The 17919-nt window shown below is 41.3% G+C and overlaps 1 protein-coding gene across 3 annotated transcripts in view; it reads left to right on the top strand.

Moving 5' to 3' along the window:
• kdm6ba (lysine (K)-specific demethylase 6B, a) overlaps positions 1–17919 on the top strand; it is a 93577-nt gene that overhangs the window by 73864 nt on the left and 1794 nt on the right. For all 3 annotated transcript variants that reach the window (XM_053629347.1, XM_053629349.1, XM_053629348.1), the window contains 19 exons: positions 3598–3674; positions 4165–4288; positions 4478–4570; positions 4653–4866; positions 5355–5600; positions 5868–6014; positions 6166–6696; positions 6839–9825; positions 10026–10152; positions 10320–10425; positions 10555–10760; positions 10889–10983; positions 11110–11178; positions 11410–11558; positions 12071–12185; positions 12439–12626; positions 12794–12935; positions 13141–13267; positions 17665–17835. In XM_053629347.1, the coding sequence (XP_053485322.1) occupies positions 4170–4288; positions 4478–4570; positions 4653–4866; positions 5355–5600; positions 5868–6014; positions 6166–6696; positions 6839–9825; positions 10026–10152; positions 10320–10425; positions 10555–10760; positions 10889–10983; positions 11110–11178; positions 11410–11558; positions 12071–12185; positions 12439–12626; positions 12794–12935; positions 13141–13267; positions 17665–17835 (5832 nt within the window). In that variant the 5' untranslated portion in view covers positions 3598–3674; positions 4165–4169. The remainder of the gene's footprint in view (positions 1–3597; positions 3675–4164; positions 4289–4477; positions 4571–4652; positions 4867–5354; positions 5601–5867; positions 6015–6165; positions 6697–6838; positions 9826–10025; positions 10153–10319; positions 10426–10554; positions 10761–10888; positions 10984–11109; positions 11179–11409; positions 11559–12070; positions 12186–12438; positions 12627–12793; positions 12936–13140; positions 13268–17664; positions 17836–17919) is intronic.

Here is a 17919-nt window from a genome sequence, read left to right as displayed (position 1 = left end):
TTCCATTGCATCCTACAGTGTTCTCTCAGGTTCTGTTTATATTCATTTCTTTCTTATTGTTCTCGCCAAACTGACCTGATTAGTTCTCAAGGTTAAATGCCTGTCCGTGATCTGATATTAGTCAGCATTAGAGATTTCTTTGATTGGTCACATATGGTTGGTTGGCCACCTTCACTTGTGACCTGGGGCCTAATTTGGTACTAAACCCCCCAAATATGAATATAGAAACTTGGAACAAATGGTAAATATAGTTTACTATTAAAAATGTTATTAATGTCATTCACTGTAGCAGCCCATTAGGAAAGAATCGCATTGACACATTAGCTAGTCTTATGGTCTTACACAATTTGGGGCTATTATATTTACCAAGCCAAAACCACACAACTAACCACACCATGGATGATCACTTCTGAACTTTGTTACTAATTACGCTCACGCTAAATTCTGGCTAAATGTTTTGGCTCAGAAATCCCCGATTTGGCACAAACATAAAAAACCCAACCTCTTTACCTCATATCCTGTTTGTGTGATCAAAACAATAAATACGCCAAAGCCGACTTCGATGACGCAACACTTGTCGAGAAATTCCCGACGCCATCACAGTGGTCGCCCCCAGTCACCTGACCGTAAAGAGCATGTAAGCATGTCATAGGCGGAGTCTTTTGGGGTAAACCCTGTAGTCTCCATTATCTGACTCACAGGGGTTTCCCCAGTTATGCTTCAAACACATATACACAATATTAAAAATGGTGCTTGATTGCAGAAGGCTAGTGTTGTCTGTTTTGGTCTCTTATTCTGTCATATGACTGTCTTATATGACTGTCTTTCATGACCTCTATTACGAGCACGTAGGTAAGTTATGATAACACTTAACTGGATGGAAGCTAAAAGAGTATATGTCTGTATTTTATACTTTCTCTCTTGAACTTTTAAAGATAATATGCTTCACTGGAAATGATTGTGTGTGATGATAATGTCATAAGAAGATGTGGCTAAGTTTACAGGAGGCTCGGCTAGCATATAGTAGCTGAGATTTTGGTTCTTTTGATTATTCAGTGTGTCAGTGAGAAGCTGACTTTTCTGCATGTAAGCAGATTCTGGACTAGTTTCAGTAGTGAGTAAGCTGTGTGTAGTCTATTAATACCCTCTGACTAAATGGGACTCCAGTCACTCACTTCCTCCGTCTGTCTTTTGTGAATGTCTTTCTCTGTATCACTTACCTAGAATCAGATACAGCATTAACAACAACATTAACCTAGAAACATGAACATGCACACAAAAAACACATTTATATTTCTATCTTGCTCTTAACCAAGAAACCCTTAACCTTGCTCTTCCTCTCTCTGCTGAATTGTTCACATGATAGTTGGCTTTTGTACCCCAACCCTTTCCTCTCCAGCCATATAACACAAGCGCTTTCACAGGTGTGTGTGTGTGTATGTGTGTATGTGTATGTGTCTGTGTGTGTGTGTGTGTGTGTGCAGATCCAGTGCCTTCATTTTTGCATCCTCTTCTTGATTTCAGTTTCCTGCAGTTGTAATAAATATGGAACTCTACACTTTTTATTTGATTATCCTATAATACTAGAGATCTGTAGTTTGTTTAAAGCAGCTGTGTGTATTTTCAAAGCACAAAGCTACCCACTGACAAACTTTTCCGCAAACCGACCTCCCACACCATGTTTAAAATGACATACCTTTTATGAAAAAAGTTGCAGAGCATAACAGTTGTGTATGGGTTAAGGGTGGAGCTAATTTCTGGGCCAGAAATTCTGTCAATAGAAGCCTGAAATAAAAGGCAGTCAGATGTATGACAACATTGTAAGCCAGGTTTGTTTTTTCTCTTGATGTTATGATGATTACAGGTCTAGAACGGCTTTTTAATATTAGCAACTGCACCTTTAACTAAAGGAAACCTTTAGATTGAGTTTATTAGTCAAATGGTTTGTTCCAAGTTGTGTATGGTATAGATGGTCAAATCTCAAACACCAGTAATTTGAAGAGCTGAAATGGAAAAAAGTGAAAATGATAACCCAAATGACCTCTCTTCAGTAATTTCAGCCAGTATAATTCAGCAGCATGACTTCCAACAGTCACAGCTATTCGCAGACAGTAGATGCTAAATTGAGAGGTTGAAAATCGTGACTGTGTGTGTGTTCCCTGAGCCTTGAGATCTAGACAACAGCTTACTGTGAAATAGTAGGAGCAGCATTGAACAGCAACGTCACGATTATTTCTGTCTTTCCCAGATCCTAAAATATCACGGAGGATTTGAAATAGCACAGAGCCATGGAGAATGGGTGGTAATGTGGGCAGTGCAGGCTCAAATCTCTCTCTCTCTCTCGCTCTCTCTCTCTCGCTCTCTCTCTCTCTCTCACACACACACACACACACACGCTCTGTTGAACAATGATGTGTCATCCATACACTTGCTGTGTGCGCGCATGTCACACAGCTATCTTATAATAAGTGTTGAATAAGAGTGACTCATATGTAAAATTTGTTTTAATTTGCTCTGAGTGAGTGAGTGAGTGAGTGATTGATTGATTTGGTCGTGTAAGAAGGAGTGTGTGGGTGTTTGATATGAACATGGCCCGTTCTCTCCAGGAGAGCGCTGTAATTTAAGGGTTTTTTTAATTTATTATTTTTTATTTATTTTTTTTTTTTTAAGAGTATTTTAGACTTTATACACAAAGTCCATCCCATTTAGCACTTCTATTGTTTACTCATTATACACCCCCTTCCCCGATTTGCAAATATATCCCAGGCCTAATAAGATTAGCATTGGTGTGGAGCAGAACACCACCACATAGTCAAAGCTCAACAGAAGGCTATATGCTTGCACAAGTGTGCAAACACACACACACCTCACACACTGCTGGCTAGACTCCAAAGGGCCCTCTGCTTCTCCCTCCCCCCTGTTTCTCTCTCATGTGCCAGGAGGCCCCAGGAAGGTTTACAATGACCTCAGTACACTCTTCCTGTAGGTGAACTACCACTAGTCCATCTGTGCTCCACTCATGCACTCGCACACACTCGCACTCAAACGCACACTTACTGCCCCCTACATGCCGCTTGCAGTATTAATGCTGAGTCTTTTCTTTGTTGAGATCAAGTGTTACAAATGATTTGATAAACTGAGATCATTTGACAGTAATGTGTTGATTATAGAGACCTTTTGGTTACTTAATTGTATATTTTGAATTTGTTTATTAGAGGATGTTAAAAATAGTGGCATTTAAACATATTTTTGCCATGTCATGTGCAGAGAACTGTGCTGATGAGCTAGCTACAAAATTATTATAGCAGTCTGAACAGTCATTTCTGATGCGTTAGTTTACACAAGAAGACAGTTTTGACATTTATAAATAATTGAGATATTTCCTCAACAATCATGCAAGCTAAGCAAACAGATTTTATTTGTATAAGTGTATAACATTTCTTCTTTTTGCATTTTCTCACTTTAGCCAATTTACCTCTTCCTAACACTCACTAACAGCTTCATCAAAGGTCTAAGAAGTGTTTCTTAATGAATGTTGTATATGGGCTTCAAATCTGTTCATTTCTAATGTGGTGTATTTTTTGTTTATTTCTGCAGATCTCCAAACAACTTGAGTGTTAGTGTGTGGCCCTCTCTCTGCTGCTGTGGAGGGCTTCACACACAAAGCTAGTGTGGTAAGTAACTAAAATCAACACACAGGCTAAAACGCATATATAATATATTAGAGAGAGAGAGAGAGAGTCATCTTATGTTTTTGGCTTACTCAAGTTTTTAAGGCTCATAAGGACATTAGTTGATGTGGGAGTCAAGTAAAGTGTTGCAGCTTAATTTGGTTATTCTACTCGGAGGCTGAATAAGTAGAGTATGTTATTTTAATAAATTAGATTAGCTGTGATTTTTAATGGTCAGACCTGAATTGGGAAAGCAGTTTTCACTCAGGTTTTCTCATATAATTAATACAAGTTTTGGTTTATAATATTACCAGTTTTATAATATTAATCTTAATTTTAGTTAAGATTTAAAATGATCTACTAGAAAGCAATTATTTTGTAATGGGTAAGATTCATGAAAAAATACTAAGTTATAGCATTTTCTATTATTATAACTTTTTAATAATCTAGAATTTTCCTGTATATAAATAGATGATGATCATTTATGTTGCAGGCTGGATGCATCACACAGTGGAAAAATTTGGCGCACGCAGCTCACGGGACCCTTTCCCTCTGGATGGACTCAACCGGGGACCATGGGCTCCCATGGGTGGTCGTGCCTGGCCTCCTCCCTCCAGGTAGCTATACCTCCATATCTCTTAATACCACGCACCTGTACATAGACAAGCTGGTGTTTGTCTTCAGGTTGACTCCATTTTTATCATATGTAAATACTCACAATTTCTGAAACTGACCTCTTTTTTCTGCAAAACGATTAGTGAACATGCTGTGAATGTTGCTATTGGTCATTCCCAATTTTCTTACAGGTGCTCGCCTGGTGGTCAACCTCAGTTCCTCCCTCACCCCCCACCCAATCACATGACAGGACTAAATCATCCAAGTAAATTTTACAACAGTGGGTAAGTGTTTGAGAACATACATGATTACAGTTTACCTAGTGTTAAATAAAATCTTACACAAAATTCTGGTTGTGTTCCCCAGGCCACTGGCACGTGGAGGGGAAAAGCTGGACCTATCACAGGCCTTGCCAGGGTTACACAGGGATCTGCGGGTGCCCCCAGCCCCTCCCCGGCCATGGGATCCACTTGGTCAGCATTATGAGCCATTGCCCAGTGAGGATCATTCCCGTTTGCACAACGGATACAATGCTGGACCGCCTGCACACCTCACAGCTCGAGCCAACCAGCTGTTAAAGGTAAGAAAAGTGTAATATTGCAGTTCATTGCCATTCCAAATATATACTGTCTGCCTGTTTGAATTTATTATCTACTAGTAAGGTAGGAGTCTGACTTTTGTGTACTATCTACTTGACTTGATTAGATCTAGTTTCTTGCCACTAGAATTGCTGTATTGTATAATATTGTTGATTCTGTAGTGTTGCTTGGAAGTGTTTGTTAGTCTATGCTAATTAGTTCTCTCAGGTGGTTAATCAAGAGTAATTTCAGTCTCCCTTAAGGTGTGAATTGTGGGCAGGGCTTACTAAGATAATATTGAAGGTTATTAGAAGCCTAAATTTAGATAAAGTGACAAGTTTAGTAGTGTTTTTATTGCTCAGTGAAGTGTTACCAGTTCCCTCTCAGCCTGTATGCGAGGGTCACACATGCACTCTTATAACAGGTTTTTCAGCTTTGTGGGATGGTAAGTACATGAATGTTTTAATGTTTAATGCCCTCTTTCTCCTAGTATGGTCCCCCTCCTTTGCAACATGGTTCCAGGCCTATGCCTCCAATCCCAGACTTGTGGGAACATTCTCAACAGCAGCAGCAACAACCACCCAGGGGCCATTACTCTCATGCTGGACACTTAAAGCGGCCCGCACCCCCTCTGGCAGAGCACTCGGTCATCCAGCACACCCCTCTTTCCATAAACAGGCCTAATGAGGACTGTCCCAGCCCAAGCAAGAGGAAGAGGAGTTCAGACTCAGAACAGGTAGGGAGCACCGCTACCTGGTCAGCTGTCTAATAACAAAGCCTTTCACTTATTCTTATTCTGGTTACCTCATTACCTACATGGTATAAAAGCCTTTAAATAAAAACTTTTTTATAAATCAGAGCATTATGTAATTCACTTACAATTGGTATTCATGACATTTAGTTTTAGAACACTTGCTAGTCTATCATAGATGTTTTATCCTGGTAATGGGGTACTTACTGTTTGTGATGCTTATTAGTGCTTGAAAATTTCTGTCTTTTGTAGCGCATGATAGGCACCCACCAATACTCAGGGTCAGTGGGAACTTCACTGCCCTTGCTGCAGCAACCTCAGTCCCATTATCCCCCTCTGCAAAAGGGGGCAACAACTTGGACCCCAGTAGAATGCAAGATTGACCACAATGAGTTTCAGGTTAGTAAAATTTATTGTGAGTAAGATTCTATATCATCTGCACCTTATTTTGGTCTTTAATTCCCTAATTAGCTTTACAGTACAATGTTAGTTTAGTGTCGAATATGGCCATTAATCTAATATGTTAATTCACCGCATTCACTGTTTACAGGACTTGGGCAAACAAGACACGGGTGACTGCAGTTACAAACTGTTCCCATCCTCCAAACCTTCACCCATCTCTCCACCTCCCACCACTTCTGCCAGGGGTTATGAACAAGGCCGTGGTCCTCCGCCTCAAACCGTTAAGCCTTCTCAATCACCACAGTCTTTGGGGTCCTCCTCTCACAATGTCCACCTCCACCAACCAACATACCCCTTTCCTAACAACAAGCCTTCTGCTCAGACTCCAGGGGAGCACCAGGTCATTCCCACCTACAAAGTGCATCCTTCTAGGGTGAGGTCTACAGGCAGCCAGGCACCCCTGCCACAACCTTCATCGTCCTTGGCTGATAGAGAAGGCCCTGTCCCCACACCAGCACACCACACCGCCGTGCCTTACAGCCACCCCAAATTCCAGCCCCATCCAGGGCTGGTTCCCACCACCAGCCCCTCTTCCAACAGCAGGACACAGTCCTCAGCACCTCAATGCAACCCTCATAAGCCCTGGAGGAGCCAGATCAGACATGATAACCAGGCCTCAGTGAGTGTACAATTCAGGAGAAAATAGTTAAACAGAAACTAAATATATTACATGCAAATTTAATGAAATATGTCAGCTAAATTTTGGTTTTATTAAAATCACTTTATGATTTTATATGTTTACAATCTTATCTGTTTTCTAGGAGCTGGGTCATTATCAAAGATCAGTGGACTCTCAGGTTTCCCCTTCACCTCTGCAGCTGCAGAGTAGAACTGGGCAGAGTCAGGATGAAGGCACCTCTCAGGCTCGGGAACCAGTCATCACCTCCACAGTGCCCTCTACTAACGGCTCTGTGGTGAGCACCATTAAAAGCTGGAAGACTGCACACCATTCAACGCTACTCTCAAACCCCAATACGACTCCATCTGAACAAGGTCTCCCACGCCAGGAATATCGGAGAGCTCAGTCTGGTGCTGTAAGCCATCCAAACCACCAACAGAAGGCAAAAAGTCAGCATCAGGAACCCCATCTACCCTATCAAGGGCAGGACAGACCCCATTACACCCCAAAAGTGTCCTCAGCTCCTTCCTCTCTCAGCTCAGGGTTTCAGAGATCAGGAAATAGTGTTATCACCAGCAAGGCCATTGACAACCTCTTGCAGGCTACAAGTTCACCCCTTCATCACACACAGCCTGCAGTGTCTGTCACTGTGAACACAGCCCATCAACAACAGTCTGACTCTTTGCATCATGAACTGCCTCACCAGGCAGCCCCAGTCTTATCTCAGGTGCCACCTGCCCAGACATATCAAAGGCCATGTAATCAACCTACCATCTCTAGCCCCCAGTCCATTGAGGAAGCACTCGAAAAGCTTGATGCTGAGCTTCATGACCATATGCGAGCTGAAGAGAGAAGGAAGGAACTGGAAAAAGAGGAGAGAAAACACAACAGGGAGCATATAGTAGGAAGCGAAAAGGTAAATGAATCTGCAGCTGAGAATCTGGAGAGCTTGCTGTCAAATAGTGCTACTGATCCACCCCCTCCATGCCTGTCTCCAGCCATTACACCTTCCACGGTTTCACCACCAACCCAGACATCCCCACCTTGGCTGAGCAGGAGAGGTGTGCCTACACTTCAGTTGGCACCTGGTGCAAATCCTGTAGAAAGGTCTCGACCACCTCCTCTCACCCCTCAAACAGACTATGCCCGTGAAAAGCAGAGGCAGAGAGAGCAATGGAATGCTTCGATCACTCCTACTTCACAGAACACCTCAGGGATTCCTACATCTATATATTCCTCCAAACTTGTCCCAACAGATTCTGCCTGTTCATCCAAAGTCTCTACCATGCAGAAGAGCTCTCATAACATCAAGGCTATGGGCTCTGTCTCAAACCCTCCAAACCTGCGAGAACCCCCCAAACTCTACCAGGCCTTTCCCAAGGACACTCTGCCATCTTCCTTACCAAAAGATACAAGTCCAGCCAATCTCCCCAAGCAGGCAAGTTGTGGGCTAGGCAGTTTAGGCAACAGTTCCAGTAGCTCCACTGGGGATTCAGATAGTGCCCAGTTTGAGGAGGAACCGTCTGAGCTTTTACCTGATGGTTTGGCAAACATTATGAAGATGTTGGATGAGTCCATTAAGAAGGAGGAGGATCTATACTCTGGCCAGAGTGGTGGGCAGCCTGACCCAGAGCTACCATTTTCTCTTACAGTGGCACCGATAAAGAGTTATTCGTTTGCACCTGACCTCATGCCTGCTCTGAAACGGCCATCTACAGAGGATTATTCAACTGACACGCACGCTAGCCCACCTGTCCTGAGTCGTCAGGGATCTTTGGCATCTCCTTGCAGCCGTACGTCTTCGCTTGAGGAAGAGGAGGATACACTAAAAATCATCCAAAAATCTGACAGTATTGTCAGTACTCAATCTCAAGATAGTGGTGTTGGCATCACAGGAAGTAGTTATCGCCATAGTGACTTGGCCAAGCTATATGGACTATCTGAGGGAGTGAAGAGTGAGTGTGAGGAGGATGAGGAAGAGGCAGAACAAGAAGACGATACACCTTCCTATTCTCCACCTCCTATGAGGCCACACCTGCATCAGACAGGTGTGAACAGCATGTTTAAAAACTTAGCCTCTATGCTGGAGAGCCAGAAGTATGCCTACCGTGGAGGGCCATTTGGTCGACCACCTCCTTCAGCTCTGGTAGGAGTGAAATACTCATCATCACTTTCATTGGGCCCAGATATCTGCAGACAACAAAGCACTTCTCCCACATCAGGTTCAACCAATCACCCAGGCTTTAACCATCAAGCTCAATCCTCAATTAATTCTACCTCCGAACAAACCCATCCTCTCTCACCATCAGGATCAACACCAGAAAGAAAAGGAGATGTTTCAGTCTGCCAGTCGAATCTCTCTGGATGTGAGGAGGAAGAAGGAATGAGAAAGGGGCTGATTGATGAAGAAGTTCCTAGTATTGTAAAGGATTCCACAGAGGTTGAGAGGAAGCCCAAGCTCATAACAATCTCAGAATCATCGCTTGCAGAGCTGGGTCGTAGTTGTGAGGTGATGCTAAACCGACACAATCTCCCTTCAGTGGCATCATCAGACCGCAGTAAGAATCAGATGCTGCACATACCTGAGAAAGACAGGAAGAGAGAGTGGGACTGTAACCAGGAGAAGAAGCATAAACGCAGCAGCAGTAGTAAAAAACATGAGGAAAGGAAAGAGAAAAAGAAAAAACACAGAGAAAAACAAGAAAATATGTCCCTCTCTTCATCATCAAGTTCAAGCCGAAGGCACAAGGAAGGCAAACCACACAAAGAGAAAAGGGCCCACATAGATGGTCAGAAAAAGGAGCTCTGGGAGAAAGAAAGAGAAGGAAAGAAAAAGAAAGAGGAAGGAGGTGAAAAGGAAGAATGGGTATGCCGGAACAAGGAGAAGAGTATTAAATCAGGAAGTTCTTCATTGGATCATACATTGTCTGCACCTGCATTGGGTTCTGCAGACTTCCAGAAGTTAAAGGCTCTGACAGATGGTCCACCCAAAGAGCTGAAGATTCGTCTGATTAAAGTGGAAAGTGGAGACAGAGAAACCTTCATTGCCTCTGAAGTTGAGGAGAAGAGAATTCCATTAGGTGAAATCACCATCAAAAACACAGCCAGTGAAATCATCAGATCATGCAAGTGAGTGATAGTGACAATTGTTCAATATAGGTATTCTTAGCAACTTGTTACTAAGTTCACTTGCTATGAGAGTTAGAAATCCTGACCCTAAGGATCCAATCCAAGAACTACAGCTATGCTAAGGATTACTTTGACTTGCTACAGGCCAAATAAATATTAAGTGTTAAAAGTGAATATTAAGCAAGACTTATTGGTTTCAGGGGTGCCCGTGCTAAGGGGAAATTCAGAGAGTCCTATCTACTTCCATCTTTCTCTGTGAAACCTGTTATGACCATGGAGCATCCTATCCCACGGGAAAAGCTCAACCCTCCCACACCAAGTATCTATGTAAGTGCATCATAAACACAAACACATGGCTTCTTGTTTTATTATAGTTGTTGCTACGTAAAATATATGATTGAATGCTACAAATACAGTAGAAAGAGTAGCCATGTGTACTCTAAATAAGACAAAAGAGTATAATGGTCTTGATATTCTGCCATTTTCCATTACAGCTGGAGAGCAAGAGGGATGCTTTCTCTCCTGTGCTACTTCAGTTCTGCACAGACCCCAAGAACCCCATTACTGTCATCAGAGGACTAGCAGGCTCTCTCAGACTGAGTGAGTACCATACAAAGTGCAGCATCAGTATTTCCTTTCCTGACAAGGAGGTCAATATTCAAAAAACTTTGTTCAATAATTGCATGGGTTGTGATTGTGCCTCCCCTTTTGATTTTGCTCTGGATACAGATTTGGGTCTCTTCTCCACAAAGTCACTGGTGGAGGCAAATGCAGAACATGCAGTGGAGGTGAGGACTCAGGTGCAGCAGCCAGCTGATGAGAACTGGGATCCCAGTGGCACTGGGCAAATCTGGCCATGTGAGAGCAGCCGATCACACACCACCATAGCCAAATATGCCCAGTACCAGGCCTCCAGCTTCCAGGAAAGCCTACAGGTCAGATTAACTTTTTAATGTTTGAGTAATATTAGTCTCTTTTTTTTTTTTTTAAACCATAACACTGAATCAGTTTTCAAGTATTTGTTCAGTCGAAATCACTCCGTTTTGTTTGTCTCTTCCCACAGGAAGAGAAAGACAGTGATGAGGATTTTGATGATGAAGATGAGAAGAAACCTGTCGTTAACTCAGACAGCACCGGCAATAACCCCTCAACCTCCAGGTATTTTAAGCTAATTAAAATAGACCATTTGAAGCATGTTTTTCATCAGCCAATATTGAGATCTCGTTGTTTTATACTTTTATTTAATCACCCTACCATGCATTCTTTCCTGTGCTTTTATCTCAGCTCAGAGCAGAAACCTGTGGGGAAAATCATCAAATTTGGTACTAACATTGACCTCTCTGATCACAAGAGGTAAGAAAACTACTTGTGTATAGTATCTTATATTTGTCATACTAAAAAAAAAAATTTGCTAGGGAAGGTTTGGTTCTAGAGACCTAATCTATTTAGCAATTTAAAGTCTAATACATGTCCAATACATTCAGAACCATTTGTCACATTTTTGAACCAAAGGATGTTGGACATGTAAAACGACTTCAGTAGTTTGTATTCCCGTTATTAAATGTATATTTTGTTTGTTTTCAGGTGGAAGCCCCAGCTACAGGAGCTACAGAAGTTGCCAGCATTCATGCGTGTGTCCTCCAGTGGCAATATGCTCAGTCATGTAGGCCACACCATCCTAGGCATGAACACTGTACAGCTTTACATGAAGGTCCCTGGCAGTCGCACACCAGGTGGGTGTTTACGTGTGTGTGTGTGTGTGTGTGTGTGTGTGTGTGTTTTAATGATGCATACACTGAGTTACCAGTTTAATATGTACACTTTGCTTTGTCTACATTCATTGGTGATTTTGTCAGGTAAATCTAGGTCAAATTTTGGGGGAGGTGTTGCTCTTTTGATTAAGGAACACAGTCAAGCACAGGTTCCCAACCCTCCTGCTGGAGTATCACCTGTTCTGCATATGTTACTGTTTTCCCTGCTCCCAATACACCCGATTCACCTAATCAGCCTTTCCTGAGTTGAAGTGTTAGAGCAGGGAAACCATGTGCAGGACAGCGGGTACTTCAGGACCAGAATACATCAGTTGATCATTTGATGTATTCTTATAAAGTGCACATAAATGGTAGGTGTACCTAATACACTGCCAACCCAGTATACAGTAAGTGTTACCTAGACAAAAGAAATATGCATATTGTTTGGCTTGTGATTAATATGTATGTGTCTATTTTCATATGCGTGTACCTAGGTCACCAGGAGAATAATAATTTCTGCTCTGTGAACATTAACATTGGCCCCGGAGACTGTGAGTGGTTTGCTGTCCATGATGACTACTGGGAATCCATCAGTGATATCTGTGAGAAGTAAGAAACCATGTTACTCAATTCAATCACTGACTCAGCATTTTCATCATGGAAATTTGACCAAATATTTTGAAAATGAAAAGATGAGTATGATCCTAGTATTTTAGATTAAATCTGCCTAATGTCAAATTAGGTTATAAGCAGTTTAACCCATTTCATATAATCAAGTTTGCACACATTTGGGCTCTAGTTTTGGGTTTGTCTGTTAGAAATATTATCTGATTGGTTGCATTTTTACCATGATCACTTTCAGGCATGGAGTGGATTATTTAACTGGCTCATGGTGGCCAGTGTTGGAAGATCTCTACAATGCCAATATCCCAGTGTACCGCTTCATCCAGAGGCCTGGAGACTTGGTGTGGATCAATGCAGGCACTGTGCATTGGGTCCAGGCTGTGGGTTGGTGCAATAACATTGCATGGAACGTGGGTCCTCTGAATGGTACGTTTCACCTAGCAGCCAGACTGGATATAAATAATACTGGGCATTTTGGGAACCTATATTAATGGAGTCAAATAAAACACATGTAAAGACACAATAATTCAGTAACTCTTCAGTAGCCTTTCTTTTGCACTCTTGTGACTGTGTACATTTTATTGTGCTTTAAGCATACCAGTACCAGTTGGCTCTGGAAAGATTTGAATGGAATGAGGTGAAGAAGGTCAAGTCCATTGTGCCCATGATTCATGTTTCCTGGAATATCGCTCGCACGGTGAAAATTACAGACTCCGGAATTTACAAGATGATTAAGTGAGTATCTGCTACACATAGTAACAAGAAACATCATAATGGTTACTGCGTGTGTAATTTTAAAGTGATTCTGTTTAAGGTAAATTTAAAAAAAAAATCATATTTCAATAAGGTGTTTAAGTCAAATGATATTAAATATTCCTAATTCGTATGTACTGTACCCTGAGTGTGAACTGTACTTGATAACTTTCTTGTCCATTCTCAGACACTGCCTCCTGCAGTCCCTGAAGCACATTCAAATTCTGAGAGACCAGCTGGTAGCTGCAGGGAAGAAGATCTCTTACCAAAGCAGAGTAAAAGACGAACCAGCCTACTATTGCAATGAGTGTGATGTAAGTATTTCAGTGTGCTCATTCAATGTCCTCATTCTGTAATCTAGACCGCATTAAGACCATACATTTGACTCTGCAACTGTAGCCACATATCCACCGAAATTACCTGGAACAATTATGGCACTTTTCCACAGTACGGCTCGACTCAACTCTGCTCGCTTTTTGGGGGCTTTCCACTGTGAATAGTACCTGGTACTTGGTACTTTTTTTTAGTACCACCGCAGTCGAGGTACCAAGCAAACCGAGCCGATACTAAATGTGAGCCACGCACTGAGGGAGTAGGGAATTCTCCTTAACGAGTGGTTCTGTATTGTGACCGAATAAATGTGTCATTTAATACATACTTTGCGTATGGTAATATTCTATTAATCGAAAATTATGTATCATTTATCTCATTACAGATAAAATTACAACAAAGGTTTCTGTCTTAGATTTTTACATCTTGCTCGTTACCGATTTCCAATCAGGCATTTATCGAAGTCACTCCTGTCACAGATGAATCTAACGTAGTCATATCGAGCACTACGTAGGTTCTAGAACGCCGTTATTTTACATCCTTAATAGTGTCCGTGTTCAGTGAACAGGAAAGGCATTTGGAATACGGCCTGACCGTGTATTTGTACAGGGCTTCGATAATACAACATTGTTCCAGCCTGAAGGCGAGTGGAAGATGCCGCCCACGTTGAGGTGGCACTAAACTGCAATGGAAAAGCAAGCAAAGTAAAGCGAGCCGAGTTGAGTCGTACTGTGCAGTGGCTTTAGTCCCTTTTTTCAAGAGACCATTTGGTTCCTCCAGACCTTTGTTGTCTGCGTTTCCATTGCGGTCTAAAGTACCGTGAAGATTAGGCAAATTAGTCCGGTGATGTATGACTGCACGCGACAGGCCCTTGGCAAGGATATGAAGCCTCGAAGTATGCTACAATCAATCTGATTATTGACACAATGTAAACTGATTTTAATGATGTGATGTAAAATGTTTGCTCAGCTCATAAAAACACATAGCAGGCTCTGATTGGAACACAAACCTTTGAACAGTAACAAAAGAGCTTGCTGCAACCAAACTGGTGGTTTAGTGGTTAGGATTCAGTGCTCTCATTGCCGCAGCCCGGGTTCGATTCATCTTTGGATAAAGGTTCGTGTTTTAAAAATGGACGGTCTATTTTCTGAGATCTGATAACGACACTGCAACAACAAGAAGAAGCATGGAGGAGACTCAAGCTGTGCTGCTGTTGATTGTGATGTAATGCTTTGCTAACGGGAAAACGCTGAAAAAGAGACTAGCAATGGTAGTAAAGCGAATTCAGAATGCTCATAATGCTAGACTTAATGAGTCTTTATTGGTCACATATACAGTAGAGCACAGTGAAATTGTTTTCTTCGCATACCCCAGCCTGTCAGGAAGCTGGGGTCAGAGCGCGGGGTTAGCCATGATACGGCACCCCTGGAGCAGAGAGGGTTAAGGGCCTTGCTCAAGGGCCCAACAGTGGCAGGGTGGCAGTTCTTCCGATCAGTAACCCAGAGCCTTAACCGCCAAGCCACCACTGCCCCATACTTGATGTAAGCAAATGGATTTTATCAGCTATTGCGGAGATAACTGAGATGAACGCACGCTCATGATCTTCTCTCTGTGCTGTTTTCCAGTGTGAACATTGCCCAGCTCGCTTAACCCACTTGATATTTTTAAGTATACTTTTTTACTACGGGTCGCCGTTTCCAGTTCCCGCTGCATTTCATCCTCGACATAAATACTTATTAAAGCCTGAACCTCGTCCTCGGTCCATCCTTCGTATTTTTTAAGAAACCCCTTCGAGTTGATTCGAATCGCAATAAAAAAATGTTACTGTATGCACCGCAACAGAAAAATGGTGGTTGGGAAAAAAAAAATGCTGCGTGCACTCAACCAATCAGCATGGTCAGCACCCAATTTCCACTCCCCAAAGGTCCTGAACTTTGAAAAAGTACCACCTCCTGAGCAGGGACTTTCTGAGGGGGAAATATTTTACCTGGAGCTTAATTTAGACTGGTCCCTGCGGTGGAGAAACACCCAGTACCTCCAAAAGTCCCTAGTTCCTGGGGAAAGTTCCTGCGGTGGAACCGCAGCTTATGAGGGTCTATCAGACATGTGGACTCAGCAAAGTATTTATCAGACTGAAACGAGTACTTGGGGGGGGGGGAAAAATTCTGTAGCAGGGCCGATAAACCTGAAAAACTGACTGTAGTTCAGCAGCTTCAGTTTTCTAAACATGAACCGGCTCAGAGTCTAGCAGATCCTTTGACGGGGCCAAACACGTGCGTTTATGTAAATTATTTAGTTGCTCATCCAGAGACTAGTTGCAGCACTAGAAACATTAGCTCAGAAAGTGGCTTTGTTTAGAGATCAAAGCCTCTTTGGAGAAATGTTTTGTTGTCTGTAGATATCTAGGCCCAATAAAAGTACATTTTCATCTTTTTTTTATTTCAAATTTTAAAGAAAAGTTTCCATGTTCCCTTGTTTAAGGAAAAGTTGATGGTGAAAATAAAATATATAGACAAGCGGACAAATGAGTGGACAAAGAAGAATACTGTACAGTTATTCTCCACATCTAGTTCAGAATAGATGTCTCATCTACTCAGAGCTTTAAAAGTCTTAAAATGTCTTAAATTCCTTAATGTTAAAATAAGGCCTTAATTAGCATTAAAATGTCTTAAGTCCACGTTTCCAAGGTCTTAAAACTGTAACTGAACCAACGCCGTTTATTTTTCGCTCATTGCATTTTGAGATGGTAAACCTGTGTGACTGAGTGTGTGCGCGACTCATCAGTGTTTTAGAGCGGCTCGGTTCACAGTAAATGCCGCTCCACACCAACTTCGTCTCTGTGTGTGCTGAGAGTTTGAGTTGCTTATATCGTGCATTTAGAGGTTTACAGCATTTCACCTGACTGGTAACGAGAAGTGAATAAAAAAAATATTGCCAACTAAAAGGAGCAAGACTTATTTCTTGCGGTTTTCCGCCAAAATAAAAGCCACAAGGACTAACTCATAAAAGTGAATTAAGTCAGAAATATTACTATTGTTATATTGCTATTATTATTATTATTATTATTATTATTATTATTATTATTATTTGTACCCCAAATAAAAATGTATAATTCAGTGCAATAGTAATATTACAAAATGGCAAAGTTTAAAAAATATATATAATTTCTTCTGTACAAAAAAAAATATTTTCTTTACAAAATGGATGTTCATTTATAACACTACTTATTACATTACCCTAGCATTAAATTACCAAAAAAAACTGGTAAACACAACACTGTGAGGGTTTTTTTTTTTAAATACAGCTGCTGAGGGAGTGATGGTAAATTCACCATATTTTCTCTTCTGACTGCTGTAATCCATCTCTATATTTTTTTTTTCCTCTCTTGGAAAGTCATTGGTAGGGAAATACTGGATTTTTTTTTTCCTTCCCTGTTGGAGCAAATAGTAATGCAAAAAGGATATTTGCTACAGTCTCCCATATACCTCTATAGAAGTTATATACCCTGCTATAGTTTACTTAAACCCAGAAATGGATGTATATGCATGAACACAATCCATTATAGCTGCTGTATCTTGTAGCCTGATTGAAGTGACGTGCAGGTCTTAAATTTTTTTTGGAAATGTCTTGACTATAGTATTAAAAAGTATTACATTTCAAGTGCTGATACCTGCAGATTCCCTGTCACTGTAGTAAACTTGGTTTAATATTCAGCGGTTATATGACATTCTGGATTAAGTTCTTTCCCACAAGTTCTCAAAAATTATTATAGTCACAACAGCTGCAGTCTCGGGCACAGAAGAAACAACAAAATGGACTACAATCTCAATCTTTTCATAGAACTCCAAGATTATATTCTTTTATCTGACATGGATTAAGCAAGCTTAAACTTTTTGCAATGCAAATATTTGCATTGCTGCTATGGTTCGCAACCATCTGAAACTACCGGAATATACATAAGCATGCATCGATCATGAAGTACTATGTGAATGTATGTGTATAAGAGCTATTAAATCTTACATAGATCTATTAAAGTCTGTGACCATTTGACATAACATAAACTTGTGATTGTAGTCATGGAAACTGTCATTGTTATGGTTATAATACATTTTGACAACGTATTGGCAAAGAACAGAATGCCAAATGTCACCCGAATGGCAAATATAAAAAAAAAAAACTTTACTTAGCACTCAGACCACTATGCACCACTATGAAACAAAATATAACAATTTGTTTTATTTATGGCCATGGTTAAGCATCAAAAGGTAGTAATCATTGCTGCCATTCATTTGTGTGTAAGCAAGTGATTTTTACATAGCTGGGCCTTTTTATAAACGATAGTTGAATCCCCCTGATCTACATGATGCATTTCTGTTTAAAGGTGGAGGTTTTTAACCTGCTGTTTGTGACGAGTGAGAGTGGCAGTAAGAAGTTGTATGTGGTGCATTGTGAGGACTGTGCTAGGCAACGCAGCCCCAATTTCTCCAACGTAGTAGTGCTGGAACAATACCGTATCGAGGACCTGATGAACACCTATGACACCTTCAGCTTGGTGAGAACGCACATACGGAAAAACACTTCATTTATAGCCTTTACACTATATGCAAACAATCTGATACACTGAAGTTACACTGTA

Source organism: Ictalurus furcatus, chromosome 7 (genome assembly GCF_023375685.1).
Source record: "Ictalurus furcatus strain D&B chromosome 7, Billie_1.0, whole genome shotgun sequence".
In the NCBI taxonomy this organism is placed as follows: Eukaryota; Metazoa; Chordata; class Actinopteri; order Siluriformes; family Ictaluridae; genus Ictalurus; species Ictalurus furcatus.
Note: the sequence above shows the minus strand (reverse complement) of the source record. Positions and strands in the feature narration are given on the sequence as shown.